The sequence below is a fragment of the Dryobates pubescens genome, chromosome 26 (assembly GCF_014839835.1).
Source record: "Dryobates pubescens isolate bDryPub1 chromosome 26, bDryPub1.pri, whole genome shotgun sequence".
Lineage (NCBI taxonomy): Eukaryota > Metazoa > Chordata > Aves > Piciformes > Picidae > Dryobates > Dryobates pubescens.
Genome location: NC_071637.1, coordinates 10,375,267 through 10,392,372, shown reverse-complemented (window position 1 = coordinate 10,392,372; position 17,106 = coordinate 10,375,267). Strand labels below are relative to the sequence as shown.

At 41.1% G+C, this 17,106-nt stretch overlaps 1 protein-coding gene across 1 annotated transcript; it reads right to left on the bottom strand.

Moving 5' to 3' along the window:
• Nucleotides 1-9,234: 9,234 nt before the first annotated feature.
• PCK1 (phosphoenolpyruvate carboxykinase 1) lies at nt 9,235-16,808 on the bottom strand. The gene is made up of 10 exons (XM_009903178.2): nt 16,677-16,808; nt 16,208-16,482; nt 14,662-14,843; nt 13,858-14,061; nt 13,367-13,554; nt 12,330-12,492; nt 11,985-12,209; nt 11,761-11,892; nt 10,944-11,039; nt 9,235-10,341 (listed from the first exon to the last, which is right to left on the bottom strand). The coding sequence occupies exons 2-10, from the start codon at nt 16,429-16,431 to the stop codon at nt 9,887-9,889; spliced, it is 1,869 nt and encodes a 622-aa protein (XP_009901480.1). The 5' UTR covers nt 16,432-16,482; nt 16,677-16,808; the 3' UTR covers nt 9,235-9,886.
• Between the last annotated feature and the right edge of the window lie 298 nt (nt 16,809-17,106).

Below are 17,106 nucleotides of genomic sequence, written 5' to 3'. Positions count from 1 at the left end.
ACAGCTTCAGACAAACCCTTTGGAGGGGGGAGCTGGAGAGATGATGCAGGATGTTCCTGGAAGGATCCCATTTCCTTGAATCCTACTGAGTAACAGAACTTGTTTCCCCATTCTGAGAATCATCAGTGCAAAATAGTTTTAAGAGGTCTTTGGCTTGCTTATTAGGAAGCTCTTTGCAGAGAACTGCCAAATGCCTGCTGCTTGCTGGCTGGCCTTCTTCCAGAGCAGGAGAAGGATTAGGTAAGGCGGCTGTGTTTGCAGTCCTCTTAACTGGTGTAGGAATTACTTTAGTATGATGATCTCTCTAGTCCTAACACCCAGAATGACAAATAGTGAGTTCTGAGCCATGGCACACTGAGTGACACAGGCTTGTAAGATGCTTTAATACAGGCTCTTGTTTTTTAAAATGGGAGACTCCTATCCCAAAATGAGGGCTAAGAGTTTCTTGCTCAAAGGGGTGTGCTCAGAGAGGTGAACAGGCTAGACATGAATTAACTGCTCTGAGGCAATATTTTCTGCTAGTTTTCACTCTCATAGAGTCTGTCTGCTCATGGTCTGTTGTACTGGCTTTGCTTATTCTTTGTCCTCAGATGTGGTATTTGTATATGGATACATCTATAGAGAACGCATTACAAACAACATTCTGCACAACAACTCACTGATGGTTTTGCTTCAGATAGGAACTACAGCCAAACATGACTGCTTCAATTTCCCTAGAGATCAGCATGTTAATGAAGTAGTTGATGAACTTTGGGTTGGATGTTGCAATGTCCTGCACTTATCTGGATTACTTTTCAGAGGACCCGTGTCCTGTCTGCTCCTCAGAGGGGTTCATAGAACAGTCCATAAATCCTCAGTAAAGCACACAATGGATTTTGTTTTAATTTATAATCTACTCCAAGTCACAGTACACTGCTAACTAGTTGTTCATCTGGCTGAGCTGCTGCTGTACTGACAGAAGCAATGTAAACTGAACATCTCTCCAGGCAAATCCCCTTCAGTCTAAATCTCCATACCTGGTAGCAAAGCACAATAATCTAATATGCCCAAGGACTGGGAATCTTTACATTATGAGGACTTCTGGGCTAAAGTGTGGCTGACATTGTGGCTTCCTGTGTTGTGTACACTATGCAATGTCAATTGTCAGGCACCTAATTTCAGCGATGTTGATACTGAGAAGTATCTGGTTCTGCTTGCAGGCAGGCTGCAAACCTTATGTAACATAACCTCCAGACACCAAAATCACTGACCTGCTCTGTTCAGAGGCGCTGCATTCCTCCTCTTAGGTGCTTTTGAGATTTAGCAATAAGGGAGTACTTAGCACTACAACTGGAATTTTGGGGGAGGAAAACTGGCAGCTGCAGGTGCCTTGGGTGCCTGTAAAGAGTTAACTTGCACCACTGCTGCAAGACAGCCCCCAGCTGTCTGTGCCTTCCCCTCCAGCCTTTCTCTCCATTATTTCATCAAAGCAACAGACATCCTTTTAATTTTCTATGACTTGCTTAGGAAATACAATCCTAGCTGTAATAAAGGAATGATTTGGTTTGTAATGGGTACCTAAGAAATCAATTTCCTATTTTTAAATTAGGCTGAATTAACAATGAAGCAAACAATAAGCAGAGAGAGAGAGAAGGGTGGGAGAAAGACCAGCAGCCCACAGGCAGGGCTGTCTGCACTTGGACCTATTAGACTGCATTTGTTAACGGCCACACTGAGGCAGTCACAGCTCTAGTGTTTCTTCCAATGTATTATTTTTCTGCTTGAAAATCATTATATTGGGAAGATTGCAAAAGATTCATGACTTTCCTTCTGCCTAGCAGGAACATTTAAGGTACAACATAGTTCAGATTCATCGTTCCAAAAAAGCCTGGCACCATCATAAATGTCTGAGGAACAGATTCCTTCCTTGGCCTTCCTGCTGTGTTTGCAGCAGCAACAGCATCCAGAAAAAACATTCACCTGGGCTAGGAAGTTGGGAGCTGCTCTTCAGCAGTCAGAACAGAAGCAGCTTTCAGCTTCTACTTTCTAGAGGTCTAGCTATATGGGAGAGAGCTGCTTGTTTTGAGATACTGCAGCAGTATGATATAGCCTGCAGGGAGTTTTCTAGCTGTCATTGCTAGAAAGTGTCTGGTCTCCAGGTATCTAGTCCTCCTCCCTTACATTCTTCCTACAGTGCTGCCTGGGGACCCCTAGGTCAGACACTTGTCAGCAGTCCCATAGTCCTGCATAAGACTAATCAGTATAGTCACTTTCCTAGCATCTGTCTGTACTTAAATATTTATTTTTTATATATATAATTGCCCCCCCAGTCCCTCCTGTTGATTTAGTGGGTTTCCTGTAATGCTGTGCTGGTGTCCCATGAGCACAACCTGTGCTGGCAGAGCTGTCACTTCTATGAGGTCAGCTGGAGGGTTCTGAGAGGCGCAGGAATTAGCCCTTAGCCTTTCAAGATGCTCTGTGTGCTTTCTCCCTCTGCCTAGCTCTAGTGGGAAATTCTCCTCCTGTGTGGGTACAGTGCCGTCTTGGCACATGTCAGGGGCCAGTGCAGACTGTGTGCTTCAGAGGCACTGATTTCACTCCAGGACACAGTTCCTTGAAGTTCCAGGAGTCTCTGAAGGCAGATTGCCCTTTAGACCTTGGACTACAGACAGTTGATATAGGTTCCCCTGCCAAGCCGCATTGACATTGCCAGCTTTTTGTGTGGTTAGCAGATGTGCTCTTACTCCATCCTCCACTGCACTCACACAATGCTCACTCTGCTGTACGGGCTGCTCTGGGATCACAGTGACCCTGCAGCTATCTGACTTGGAGGGTATAGGAGGTGGGGAGCCATACATTTGGGGTACTGGGATACAAGCCTGCCTAAGTCTGTCCCCCTCAGCAAGTCACCAAATTACAGCCTGGACTTGCTAGAGTTGCTCTTTTGGTGCCAGCATCTCCTCCTGGCCCAGCTCCACGCTTGTGCTAAGTGGCTTTGGAGCTGCCTCAGGGGTCTGTCATGGGCTGGAATTAGAGTTGCATTTGGCTGGTTGGTCTGTCTTTCCTTCCTGGATGCTATTGCTTTTTTTAGCTTATCTCAGTTCTGCATGGGTTTGTGAGTTCCTGCTGAAATCTCTAACATGATTTGTATGGTGGCTTCTTTTTCCTCCAAGCAATCATAATTTGGCCAGAAATAAATGTCTGCAAAAATCTTTTTAAAGTCTCTCCGTGTAGGTTTCAGCAGCCTTCTTGAGAGACAAGCCATAAAAATTGATGGGACTTTTGGAAATGGTTGGTGGGACTTCTGGGACTGGGCAGAAGTCCAAACAGTTTCTTGTAATCTTCTCTACATAGATTTGTTATTGCTGGGGCAGGTACCAGATGCATTATCACTACTAATCTCCTTGAAAGGTGGAGGGGTGCCTGAGTGTAGAGAACTATGATGAAATAGAGCCAGACTTCTGTCTTTATAGAATAAATACCAAGAAAACTCCGTGGAATCCAAGGCCTGCTTCTACTTACTAGTGACAGACAGATATTGGTTTTGTACTCTGAGACCACCAGTCTACTCATGGTTCCCAAACAGCCTCACCCTCCTTTTCCCAGCTGCCATCCTAGTTAAATTTATAGCTTTGTGTTTTTTTCCTTTTTTCCCCCCCTTACTGGCTACCTCTGGAGCTTCAAGTAACTGTTGGTAGTATCCCAAAATGAAAGACAAAATCAAACCAAATGTACAAAACCAAATCTCAGCAAAGAACCCACAGATTCTTGTTGTCACTGCTGAAGACAGCAGGAGCTCTTCTGTGCAGCTCCACTGTCACTGCCATGTAGCTCTTCATGAGCTTGCTATTTAGCATTAAGGCAATCCAGTGACTCAGGTGGAACAAATGTTCAAGTACACTTACCTTAGCCTGGTTATACTGGACACATTTTTGGTCATCTCATCCCTCTCATATTTTGATCCTACATTTCAATAATGAGGAATTAGTTTAAACCTTGAAATGGGGAATTCTATCCCAAATACTATTCTTGCTGTCATTACTTATCATAATGATTGATAACCTTGCTCTTCACTTAAATATCTACAAACTTCCTCAAGGTTTGTTTTTTCATTATAAGAAACTATAATACATGACAGTGCCAAACCATTACTGTTTGTGCTCAAAGCATTTCACCCTGGTGTTTGTTACTGTGATTAAACATGGGCAATTAATTGAAATTATAGCACCTAAAGATTATAATGTGGCATCTCCAAAACTGCAAAATTCTAATTCCATTGTTTACAAATTACAGGAAAAGGAACACAGGAATCAAATTTCTCAGTGAGAGTCAGTGCAGTGAGCTTGTCACCTCCAGAATGTTCATGTGGGTCTTGCTACCCTTCTGGCTTCTGCCAGCAGGACTAATTCCTGAGAGATTTGTATGGCTCCCAGGCTTAATAGTGCTTAAGTCATGCAAAGTCATACCACCTTTGCAGCATTACTGGATAGTGACAGCAACGTTTTTCACTCTGTGGGGTAGAATTTATCTCCATGCTCAGCCATGCAAGCATGGCTCTGTTGGCTTCTGAGCTAGCTGAACTGGCATCATCTTGTAGCATTTAGGTTTCGCTTTCCTTCCAACCCTGGTTAAATTTAAAGCTGTTATTCATAGCTGCTCTCAGGATCTGGAGCTCCAGAACACCATGGGAAGTTTTCATCTGTTCAGGAAGACACAGATAAATATAGTGATGGTTTCCAGTAGGTGAGACAAGGTTTTGTTGTGCTCTTCACATTCATAGCTGAGATGGCATTTGTGTGCACAAGCTGTTGCTGTGCCAGTCTCCACCATGGTGACAGGGCCTTCCTGTGATTTCACTGATGAGATGAGGAAGGTGAAGAGTTCAGACTTCAAACTATTAGTTTAAAACCCTCAAGTCTATACAAGGCAAGGATAAGATCAATTAACTATGAGCCTAGAAGCTGTTCTCCATGGAGAATGATCTTGGTTTGTTCTGGAGAACAGCTGTTTATCAGGAGTAGTTTTCTGTGAAGGACCATTCCTTTTCCATATCAACCCAGGGACTGGCATGATGGTTTACAAAAAAAGAACAGAAATGAGTATCATAGTTTAAAAACAAATGAAAAAAAAAAAAGGTGGGGGGGGCAACAAATTGCAGCAGTTATACAAAGCTAATTAAAAGGCCTTGAGGCTGCACAAGTACAGCACCAAAAAAACCCTGATGTGTTCTTTTGGGAGGATTAAAACAGATGTTTTCTCTTTCCCAACAGCCAGTATCTGACATTTCCAAAGACACAAAGAATGTTTCTGGGATGTCTTTTAGAAAAAGTTCTGCTAGCAGCTTATCAGCTTGAATGTAAGCTGCAGTCATCCTTGGAACATACATCTGCTCACACTTATGGTGGAGAAAAGCCATGGCAAGTCCAGTGGAGGCACTGCAAGGAGAAGGAAAATGAATGCCAGGGTGACCAACATCCCCAACTGCAAACAAGGCAGTAAAAAGCCCTTCATACTGCGTAGGGACAGCTGAGAGGTCTTCTGCATGGCCTCTGACAGCAAAGACACCATAATGATATTTGTGTTTCCAAGGATCAGGTACAGCTTGAATGCTGCATATTAATGTATGTGGGTTTCCACAATTTGCACATAAAATCCTTCTCCATTGAAGTTTTGCATCCAAAAGTTATGTCCGTGATGGCTGCAGAAGGCAGTGAAGGTGTGCAATATCAATTTGTTTTCCTCTTTTTCTCTCTTTTCTCCACCTAGCTGCTCTGCTCACAGATTCATAGATGTGGCAGGATGTGTTTTGGAATCTTGGTGACTGGGGTTTGCCAGCATCTGTTTGACAAATGTGCCCTTTGGTATTGCTAAGGTTAAGCCACTGCCAGTAATGTCCACCATGCTCAACAATAATGATTACTAATTTGGAATTTAGAGTGCTCTGGTTTGTCATTCACAAGCAGCATTTCAGTAGTCTTCCAGCCAGGTACATCTCCAGTTACAATAATTGTCTTCCAGTTAGAGAGCTAATTGACTATACTGCAGCAAGTAGGGAATAAATCACGTTACTATGGTAGCCAAGGTTTTTGGAAAACAGAGTACAAGTGCCATTTATCTGAATTTTACTTCTTTCCCTGAAAAACAGCCCTATCATCACAGAGTTGTAAGAGCTTCAAAGTTGGGTTTCACTTCTTTCTAATAAAAGTTCTACAGAAAGCTTGATGTTGCCTTTTCAGTTTTGTTTGTTTTGGTTTAACCTTCACAATGTTGACAGAATACAGGTCTGTGCATATCTTATAGACTCAAGCTAATTGCTACTGAAACTGACACCTGAGAAAGGGATTTGAAGGAACAAGACAAAACACAGTCAAAATGTGACCTTGAGATGCTAGAAATGAGCCCATAGGATGGCATCAGGCTTGGAGACTTCTCAAGCTGTGCCAGGATTGAACCAAGGTCTGGGGCTGAGATCTGTGGATTTATCTGTGCTCATAAGAATACTTGACACTGAAGCCAGACTTTTTGCCTGAGTAGATAAAGGTCATCTAGAGGGACTGCACTAACTGTAAGGGAGTCAAGCACAACCTCCCCTGAATGTGGTGCACCCATCACTGCGTTTTCTCATTCACTGAATCATGGCGTAAACAAAGTACCAGAGATTGTATCCTCAACGTTAATGGTTAAGCTCTTGGGTTTGATTTTTATCTCTGCTTTTCAGTCACTGGTACATCCACAAGTGTTTAACAAAGTATTTTGTTTCTCACTTCCCAGAATACCAAGTGCATTTCATAACACAGCTGTTGTGAATGTTATGGCTCCGTACGCTTCATGTGTTAGTCTTCCCTGTGCTTCCCTTCTCTCAATCGTGTTTAATAGGCCAAGTTTTATGGTTCTTTACTAATTTGTTGAAATTTATTGCATTTGTTGCCTTCCCTGCTTTCTTTTGAAATTCAGGGTAACGTCCACATTTCAATTTCAAAGCTTTTTGTTCTAATGTTCTCTCTCTCCCTCTCTCTTTCTTTTTTTTTTTAAATTTTTTTTATGGAGCATAGTATTTGTTGGAGGAAGAGAAGTTGAGATCATAATCTGGCACAGTTGACTAAGTTTCTAAATTTTAAACCACCGCCTTCTCTCTTTTTAAACATTTTCTCTGCCAATACTAAACATTTTGATCATTCAAAATGTAAATTGTACTCCCCATAGATGCTGATGGGTTGTGGATGTATTTACATACAAAGGAGCTGTTGAATGACTCACACAAAAAGTTATTTTCTTGTTCTCAGCTTTAACAGTACAGCAGGTTTCTTCCTCCTTTTTCTGTGGCTTCCGGAACGGTTTGTGTGCCCGTCGGTCTCTGAGCAGTGCTGGAAAAGGTGCATGTGGTTAAAACATGTTCTATAAAAAAAGCCAAACCCACAAATGGTTTCAGTAGTTTTGCCAAAAGCACTCGTGATATCCACTTTCCATGAGTTGTGTTACGTTTCATTGAGCACCCAGAGAAGAACCCCAAGGGCAGCAGTGGTCAAGAGAAGGAAAGCCTGCCAACCTTGTGGGGTAAGGAGGAGAAAGCCAGGGTTTAGTCAGAATATGAAACCCAGTGTTTTGGGCTGTGATGTGATGTTCTCAAGGCACTTACTACCTTGTACCACCGATATTGCTAGCTAGGCATGTGCTGTAAGATCTCAGTTATGTTGACCTACCATGATGGGACCAATCCCCTTACTGAGCAGCATTTTATGGGACAGGTCTCATTCTTATGTCCATATGCCTTGGCCCTTTGACACGGATTCTTCTGGCATGAAATAGAAGTTGTTTCTGTTGGAATATTCAGAATGTTGGGTCCAGTTGTGCTTGAGAAGGCAGAACAGCATGCTGGAGCTGCTCAGAGTTCTAGAAAGCTCTGAGCTCCTGTATGCTTGCTGGACATCATTTCAAAACATGTTTGGAACATGTCTGCACTGCTCATGATCATCTCATGAGGCCCTAAGAAACTCTGAGAGCGTAACTGATCACAACTCTCTAATATTAGCATGATAGATTTTCTCAGAGCTTTCTTGTTCCTTAGACTTCTTGAAATACCAGGCCCAGTACCATCCCATCAGTTTGGGAATGGTCCAGGCCTTGTATGAACTATTTATAGAAGTATTTTATAATCAGCTTTATTTTATACCCCTGAGAGTAGTCCTCGAATCTGAGGAGTGCATATAATCGTCTCTTGGCTCACTTGCTCTGACTTATTTACTGCCTTCCACTTTGATTTTTCTTTTAATTTGGAGCTCACTCAAGAGTACACAGGATAAAAATGACCCTGTAGGAGACCTCTATCCATGCAGATGTGGTTTTTGACCAGCAAGCAGGTCGGTCTGTGATCATCTCTGCAAAGGCTGCCCTGCTCTCCTCCACTTTCATGACAGCTTTCTATTGTCTGGTTTTTAATTTGATTTGTCTATTGACTTGTGCTGTATTGTTCACCTCAGAGTCGAAAACATTTGCGTTAAGTCCTGAATGTGGAGTCAGGAGGTAGGTAGAGGCTTTTCAGGCTATGTGAGCTCTCCTAGCAAACTTCTGTTGTCTAGCCCTGGCACTGTTTGTTTTGTTAGGAAGCGAGGCCTATGAAAGCGCTTATTACACAAAGTGAGTGATTTTCTTTTTGCTAAGCAAATATTTGCAATACATTTTGGGAGCTCAAGCATTCTATGTTAAACAGCAGAATGGGACATGTAGGAAGCAGGAAGCATGTATAGGCCATCTTTAATTGGGAGAATGTGGGATGGTTTTAGTATCTTGAATTTAAAAGGAAGCCAAGACAGGATCCTGTCTCTATTTCCACTGAACTATAAGGCTTTAGGCATTTCAAAAAGCCTGGAAAACTCTTCCCAAACTGTCTTTCAACAGCTCCACTAGTTATAAAAGCCAAGGTACTGTGGAACAGAGAGAAATCATAGAACTTCAGAATATGATTGAGATTCTAATATGGGGCTTCCTAGAGGGTAGTTTATCTTATAAATGCCTGAAGTAATGAACAATACCCAGTTATGGAGAGTACATCACTAGTTGGATGACTGCTCACAGCTGATATAATTTCTGGATCATTTCTTTGACTCAAATAGAAGTTGCAAAACCAGCATGTGGCTTAAACTAGTTGGCTGAGGAGCACCAGATCAACACGAGTCAACATCTAACTTCCACATGTGATTTTCTCCCTGTGCTGTGGTATTGACAGGAATCCTAATTTATATGCATGCAGTTTATAAAGAGTGTGAGTATTGGAAATGAGGTCATATTTTGTATAAACATTTATTTCAATAGTTTAAAGAACAAGCCATTCAAAACATCTGGAAATCACAGGAACATGAGTCATATATAACAGCAATATCTTAAATAGGCATTAGTAATACAAAGTCATCTTTCACTCTGATAAAAGTCACAACTTGGTTTTTCTAAAAAACATTCAAGCCATGGAGTATGTTTCTCTCTTACATATATACAGCATCTAATTTCTTTCTTTGCTGTAGAGTCTGAGACTCTGGAGGTCTGTGTGATAGAAACAACGTGCTGCACCTTGAAGGCTGGATTGGTATGGATTATATGTGCAGATCTAGGCAAATGATTTACATACATCATGGCTATATGAGCATGTAAAGGACAAATCACAGTTTTGAAGACCACGTGCACATTACATTGCTACTGCTGCTCACCCATTCACAACAACTGATGTAGTTATAAATGATTAGGTCTGGAGTTACTTCTAGAATGCCCCTATCTCTTTTCCAACTAAACTAAGACCTACTTTCATTATAACGCCCTGCCCATCAGTGTGCTGTTATGCTACCAGTGGTGATTTGATAAAATGTGTTTGTCCTGCCTGAGTATGTGTGGATTGATAAATAATTGCGGTTTTGATCAGCTACAATTGTTTTATCCTTGTCTCTAAGGCAAGCATTTCCTTTTCTATTTCACAGGGAAGATCAGCATTAACTTGTACTTCAAAATATTGTTTGACTTCTTCTACCTCCTTTTCCCAGAAATCTTTGGAGATATCAAACAGTTCGGTCAAGTTGACATCTTCTAAACCCTTCAAGTTCAAAGCAGTGTCAGCAGGGATGTAACCGATGGCAGTTGGCTTGGCAGAGGCTCTCCCTTCAATTCTGTTGAACATCCACTCCAGCACACGGGAATTCTCTCCAAAGCCAGGCCACAGGAATTTCCCTTGGCTGTCTTTCCGGAACCAGTTAACATGAAAGATCCTGGGGAGTTTTGCAGCTGGCCGATGTGCCATGCTGAGCCAGTGGGCCAGGTATTTGCCAAAATTGTAGCCAAAGAAAGGTCTCATGGCAAATGGATCATGCATAATGACTTTTCCTGTTCAAAACACAAATGCAGAATGCAAGTTAACAAAGAGCACATTTATTCTAATGCACAGAGTGTGAGACCCACCCCAGGATTTAGTATCCATGGTCCCTTAACCACGCTTCTGTATCCAAACTCAAGAGCTTTAGAAAACATAACAAGCATTATCTTTGATGTACAAAAAAGTACACATTAAATTATTTTTTGTTATCAGTGAAAATTAAATGTCATAAATCTCAGGTCAAGAAGCTTAAATGAAGAGCCTGAAGAGATAACTTTGCTAATTTGCATATTTAGGTTGTGCTCTAGCAGAAGAGAAAATTCAAGATTATTTATCCCAGACTACGACAAGAACTCCATATCAAGGCTTCTGACAATTCCATGCCTGCACCTTGTTCTGTATACTTGCCAGCTAGGAGATTATTTTGCTTAATTTGGCTTTTAGAGAGAATTTGGCTTTAATTCCAGTACAAATACTTTTCTATTGTGAAAATGCACAGGTTGCAAAATAAGCTGCCACGATCAAAACGTGAAAGAGCAGGGGAGAAGGACAGAGCAGGCAGTCCAAGGAGGATTGATTTTAATACAGGTAGGCAGATTAAATTTTGATTTACCTTTGTGCTCAGCAGCTGCTGTTGCTTCAGATCTCATAGCTGCTCCTATAAATACTCCATGCTGCCAGTTAAAGGCCTCATATACAAGAGGCACACCTGTAAAGAGCAAAATCACTTCAGCAACTAGAAGTCCAGAACCCTTTTTTGTAGCAGGTTTTGCTACCTGTTGTACTGCTGAATGCATGTTACTGTATAATGTATTCTAATTTTCCTGACTTTTCTAAATCACTTCATTTCCTGCCCTCTTATATCAAAGAAGTTTATATGAATGTTTTCAAAACTAGCTACTGATTACTGAACACATTCATGTGTAGTTGCTCAGTAGGAAATATCTGGGGCTCAGAATCCCCAGCAGATTTTATTTGGGAATAGAATCTGTGGTCATGATATTAGACTCATGCGTAGCATTTCTTCTCTTCCTGCCTTTTCCCCCCAGCTTTAGGTAGAAATTGTTACTTATTTTACTTCATTTTCTGCAGGCTGTCTACAATGGGTTCACTTCTCTAACCATTTCCTATATGAACTAGTTAAACTGCAAGAAAATTGAGACAAGTGTAGCAATTTTCTTTGCATCTATTATCCAGGTTATTGGGTCCTGATCTCTCTCCAGCCCTTTATTATCATGACCATTTTGGTGTTAACATCTAACAATTCAGACATCAAAATACCTGTGGCTGTGTGTCAGTCAAAGGCTAACAACAGTTAGATGAACACAGTTATTTCTTTGCATTTCCAGCTGTGAAAGCAAAGCCTATGCCTGGTTGTGTTTAAATCCTTCTGTGGTCAGCACCTCAGCCTAGGTTGCTGCATCTCTTACCAGCAGGTCTACGGCCTCCAAAGATTATCCCTTCAATGGGCACACCTTCGGGTGATTCCCATGCAGGGTCCATGATGGGGCACTGGCCAGCTGGAGTACAGAACCGCGAGTTGGGATGAGCACAAGGTTCCCCTGAACAGAATACAACAGAAAGGTCATAATGGCAGAATTAACTTGAATTCAACAGAGGAAGACAAGAAAGGCTGTGGAGTAAGTCAGGTTACCATTATCTGGGGTCCAGGGCTTGTTTTTCCACGAAGTCAGTGTTACTCCTGGTGGTAATGGCTCTTCAATGCCTTCCCAGTAGACACCTCCATCACTGGTTTCCGCTACATTGGTAAAGATGGTGTTCCTCAATATGGTTTTGATAGCATTGGGGTTTGTTTTGACTGAGGTTCCAGGGGCAACACCAAAAAAGCCATTTTCTGGATTGATTGCCCTTAAATTGCCTGGAAGTTAAACGACAAAATATTAAACCAGTTTGATTTACTTCCTTTAATCCAGAATTCTGTAGCATATCTTGCTGCTAAAAGCAACTCATATTGCACTGTAAAATTTCAGTTCCATACCTTGTTCATCAAATTTCATCCAGGCAATATCATCACCCACACATTCAATTTTCCATCCCGGAAGGCTTGGGTTCATCATGGCCAAGTTAGTTTTACCACATGCACTAGGGAATGCTGCAGCAAAATACTTCTTTTTACCTTCTGGATTAGTAATGCCCAGGATCTATTGAAAAATTAAGGCAACTGTTAAACACAGCCTTTTTTTTTTTTTTTCCTCTTCCTTGCACTTTTCATTTTGAAGATTGTCTCTCAGCAAGTGGTAATGATAAAATATTTAATTATGCAAATTTGTTTCTACAGAAGCACCACATAATATAGTTGACAAATAACTCAAACTGTACTTCATTAATCAAAAAGTCTGCACTTTTTGCCCCTAGAATATCTATAAGGAGATCTCTTCTTTAAAAAAACACCCTACCAAGTATGTCTGTACTTGTTATTTTGGTGATTAAAGAGAAGCAGACTATATACAGCTGTGTTTCTCAGCTGAGGCAGAAGAAAACCAAGCAATATCTGTTCTTTTATGCACTTGGAAATTATCTTTTTTTAGTGGTATTTTATGACATTAGAATGTGTAAATAACAGCAGAAAGTAAAGGCAGGGAGGGTTCAAAGCAGAATTAATGTAGAAAATGTACTATTTGCAGGCATAAGCCTCATTATTATATGAAAGACAAGGCAATTTTCAAAGCTTGCGTTAATCTTTTACTGTTGGATTTGTAGGGGCAATGTGGTTGCATCGTGATGATGTGTAGGCTTTGCTTAGGTACATGTGTCTACCTACAAGGAGACACTTTCAACAGCTCTAAATCCTTCTTGGCTACTGATGTTATAGGTACTATTTTAGAATGTCTGCTACTTAACCTTGCAAACAGTTTCCTGTTTCCCATAAGGCTGCCATGTGATAAATTCCTACCTAATGTTACAGGACTATCGATATGAGACTAATTTCATTGATAGCCAGATGTGATGTATTTATGTTGAACTAATTTAGGGTTTAATGGCTGTTCAAATAACACATGATTTAGTGGCTCTTACCAGCATGTGCTCAGCTAGCCAGCCCTCCTCTTTGGCAATTCTGCTGGCAATTCTGAGAGCAAAGCATTTTTTCCCCAGTAAGGAGTTTCCTCCGTAACCACTGCCAAATGAAATGATCTCTCTGCGATCCGGGAGATGGGCAATCAACGTTAACTCTGGGTTGCATGGCCAGTTGTTGATTAATGGTTCTGCAGAACAGAATGTTGTACTCATGAATGCAGCAATTTCCATGCTGGATCACACTGTTGTTTCATCAGCATCAAGCCTCTGACAAGCACCCATACCAGATGCTTTAAAGGAAACCGCCTGGTAAGTACTAGGGATAATAATCTCCTTTCCATGAAAGTCTCATTGAGCTGTAATTGAGTTCTGAACCTAGTGCTGTTGTACAAGCCACCCTGATCTTCTACAGTGAGTGCCTCCCCTGTGCAGAGAACTCAGTCAGCTCTAAAGCATGCCTCTGGAATCTTCCAGGGGTGACAGTTTCTTACCTTTTAGTGGCAGAGGGCATCCAACTGAGTGAAGGCATTTTACAAACTCGCCATTGCCCAGGGCCTTCAAAACAGCTGTTCCCATCCGTGTCATGATCCTCATGCTGGCCACTACATATGGGGAATCTGTCAGCTGAATCCCAATCTTGGACAAAGGAGACCCAATAGGCCCCATGCTGAAGGGGATGACATACATTGTGCGTCCTGGAAAACAGGGAGTAACCAGATGTGACAAAGAGCAAAACAAGGAACTTTGGAAATAGTTTTATTAAGATGAAGGTTGTTTCTCACGTCTTTAAAAGCTGCTTCTCTTGTGGGTGATTCTGGTGATGGTTAAAGAGCTGTACATTTGTTTGTTTAATTGTGTAGCAAAGAGTTTTATCTTAAATGCTTGAAGCAGCTGTTCAGACAAATTGTCTAGCCAGTAGTAAAGGTGGGTGGAAGCCAGGTGCTCTGTTGGTATAAATCATTGAACCTGAAATTATTGCTAGGAGTAGGGGTTCTCAATTATCAGCTCCTTGTCTGCTACTTTGTTGTTGTGTGAATTCCTGAAAAAAGGTCACCTATATTTTCCTGTCTTTCTTTGCCCCTCTTTATGAAGAGTGCTGGAAAGAGACCAAAGACTATCCTTGCACTGGCACTTGGATCTATGGTAAGGATCCAGATGAAACCAACAAAGTGGCTAATATCAAGGATATAAACAACACTCACCTAAAATCTATCTTTAAATATTGTGGTAACTACTGCTACTAGTAGTGCCTCTATAATCCTAGAAGTTCAATGTCAAGCATTCCTCTTTCCTACCTTGCATGCAGCCCGGGAACCTGGTATTGAAGGCTTTCTCAAAATCTTCTTCAGACATCCAGCGACCCAGCTGGCTGGTTCCAGTTTTAGGGATGGGAATGGTATCTCTCTGTTCTTGAGTGATGATGACAGTTTTGCTCTCAACTCTTGCCACATCTCTTGGATCAGTGAGAGCCAGCCAGCTGCATTTCACCCAAAATCAGGAAATTAGACTTTAATTATCAATATAGAACTTTTTACCCAGCTGTAGGACTGGTTTAGGACAAAAGGGTAAAATGCTACTGTCATTTTGGCCTTACAAAGCAGAAACAGTATAACAGACAGTCTCAAAAATCATTCAGGTACCCTCTCTCATACAAATTGTTTCAAGACTTGCAAATAACAAACAACAAATTACATGGCCTAGGAAATTCTGGTTATACTTTAATACTACTTTGCCTCTTACCTCAACCTTATTCTCTTACTAGCTTTCAGGGGAAAGTTAATCTCATTTAGTTCTCATTCTCATCAGTGTGAAGTTGTTTTGCATGGAGACCACAAAATGATGCATTAAGCAAAGTAGATGCCAAGCAAATACTTTAAAGTGTTGGTAGAAGTGCCTTTGGGGTCAGAATCCAGCTAAGTGGATTGGCATAGTCCTTTGAGATAGAGGCATCACAAAAGAACTCCTGAGTATAATCATGATCATAAAATGTGGAAGAGTTTATTAAAGGGGATTCTTTTTCCCCTCTGAAGAATTTTTGCCATCTATTTACAATACAGAGGATTGTTTTACATTTTCACCTCTGTACACAGAAATTTTCCTTGAGTATAAAAATGTTCTAGTTGGGCTGTCATAACCATCATCACTAGAGCTAAGCATATAATTAACAATGAATAATTTATCCGGTGAATCTTGCCCTTTTCTCTCCCAAATAGTCTGCAAACAGATTGCCAAATTCCTGCACTTAGTTATCCGAAAGTCTTTGCAGATTCCTTCCATTAAGATCCCTCGGTCGGCACATAATTCCTGAGTGTGTACTTGTTGTTAATATTCTCCTTTCATGTTGGGTTAGTTGGGAGAGATGATGAAATACTTGGAAAAAAAAAAAAGAAGTATTTGCTGAATACATTACAGTCAAAGCTCATCGGCATGATATGAATAATGTCTGTTCTGAATAATGCTGGAACACCCACAGAGCTATTTGAATGCCACAAAGTATTTGATGAATAAACTAATTGACTAAAATAGTAGAATTCTTTAAAAGAGGTATTTGCTAAATAGTATTTAGCCATTGCTAATGATCAGTTACATAAGTCTCGTGACATTATTTCAGTTGCCTGATGTAACTAATCAACAGAGACACTGTGTAGGTGACAGTCCAATTGAGTAGTATGGTTTGCATTAAGTTTTAGAAGAAAGAGTTTGTTTTTCCTGGGCGTTTTACCTATATAAGCTAGGAAAGCAAATATTGAAGGCTTATGAGCAGTTTTAAAAGTAAACAGGACAGAAAATGCATCATGTTGCAACTGTGAGATGATATTTGACTTCCTTCAGGCTACTCACCAGTTCTCATACTTCCTCAGCTTCTTGATCATGCCATGTTCTACCATGATGTCCAGAATTTTTTTGTTTTCTTCTTCTGAGCCATCACAGATATGAATGCTCTCAGGCTGGCACAGCTTGGCATTACTTTCAATGAAATCCCTTGCTTCTGGGGAAAAGCTGTCCAAATCCCCCTGGACAACCTTGGGCATGACATTTACCTCGGCTTTCAGCTGTGGGGGCATTTTTGAACCTGTAGTGGATCCTGTTGATGGCTTTGAAATACTGATCACAATCTAAAATCAAACATACAGAGTGTGTTAGCACACTGTGACTTTCTAACTAGTATCAATAAGCCTTCCCAACAACATATTACACAAATACAGAATTTGTAATAGACCTGATCATGTACTTCTGCCTTAAAATCAATACAGAGAACTTGGATCATTGGTAATTTCAAGCTGGAAAAAAAAGAGGCCATTCTACTTACTGTATTTGTAAGACTAAGCTGGATTTCAGAGAGGATTCTGCTGTTCCTTTCTGCTGGTTTTGTTTCGCTTGCTTTGGAGTACTCTTGTGATCACTGCTTTCCAAGCAAGCATCCTCCTTCCTTAAATAGTCTTCATGGTAGTGTCCATCCCACTAGGCGAGGTGAGAGAGGCTTGTCCTTGACGTCACCACTGGATGTATCTTGGGACAGTGCCACTGACTTTGTCATCATGCAGCCCTGACGAGGTAATCATTTAACAGGCCTGATTAATGAATGCTGGAAGCAGTGATTCTTAGCCCCTGGGTTTGCTGGTTTGAAGTAGTTACAAAATTTAGCAGTTTAATCAAACTTTGATCCAGTCTGGCTTTGAAAACAAAAGCACTGTAACTTCTCAGCGTGTGGGAAAGGTTGAGTACAAAGAGTATGTGGA

Coding starts and splice junctions, on each gene's coding strand:
- PCK1 (XM_009903178.2), bottom strand. CDS start 16,431: ATGCCCCCACAGCTGAAAGCCGAGGTAAATGTCATGCCCAAGGTTGTC. Junction 13,555..13,857: donor ATGCCCTCTGCCACTAAAAG/GTAAGAAACTGT, acceptor TCTGTTCTGCAG/AACCATTAATCAACAACTGG. Junction 12,210..12,329: donor GATGAAATTTGATGAACAAG/GTATGGAACTGA, acceptor TTTAACTTCCAG/GCAATTTAAGGGCAATCAAT.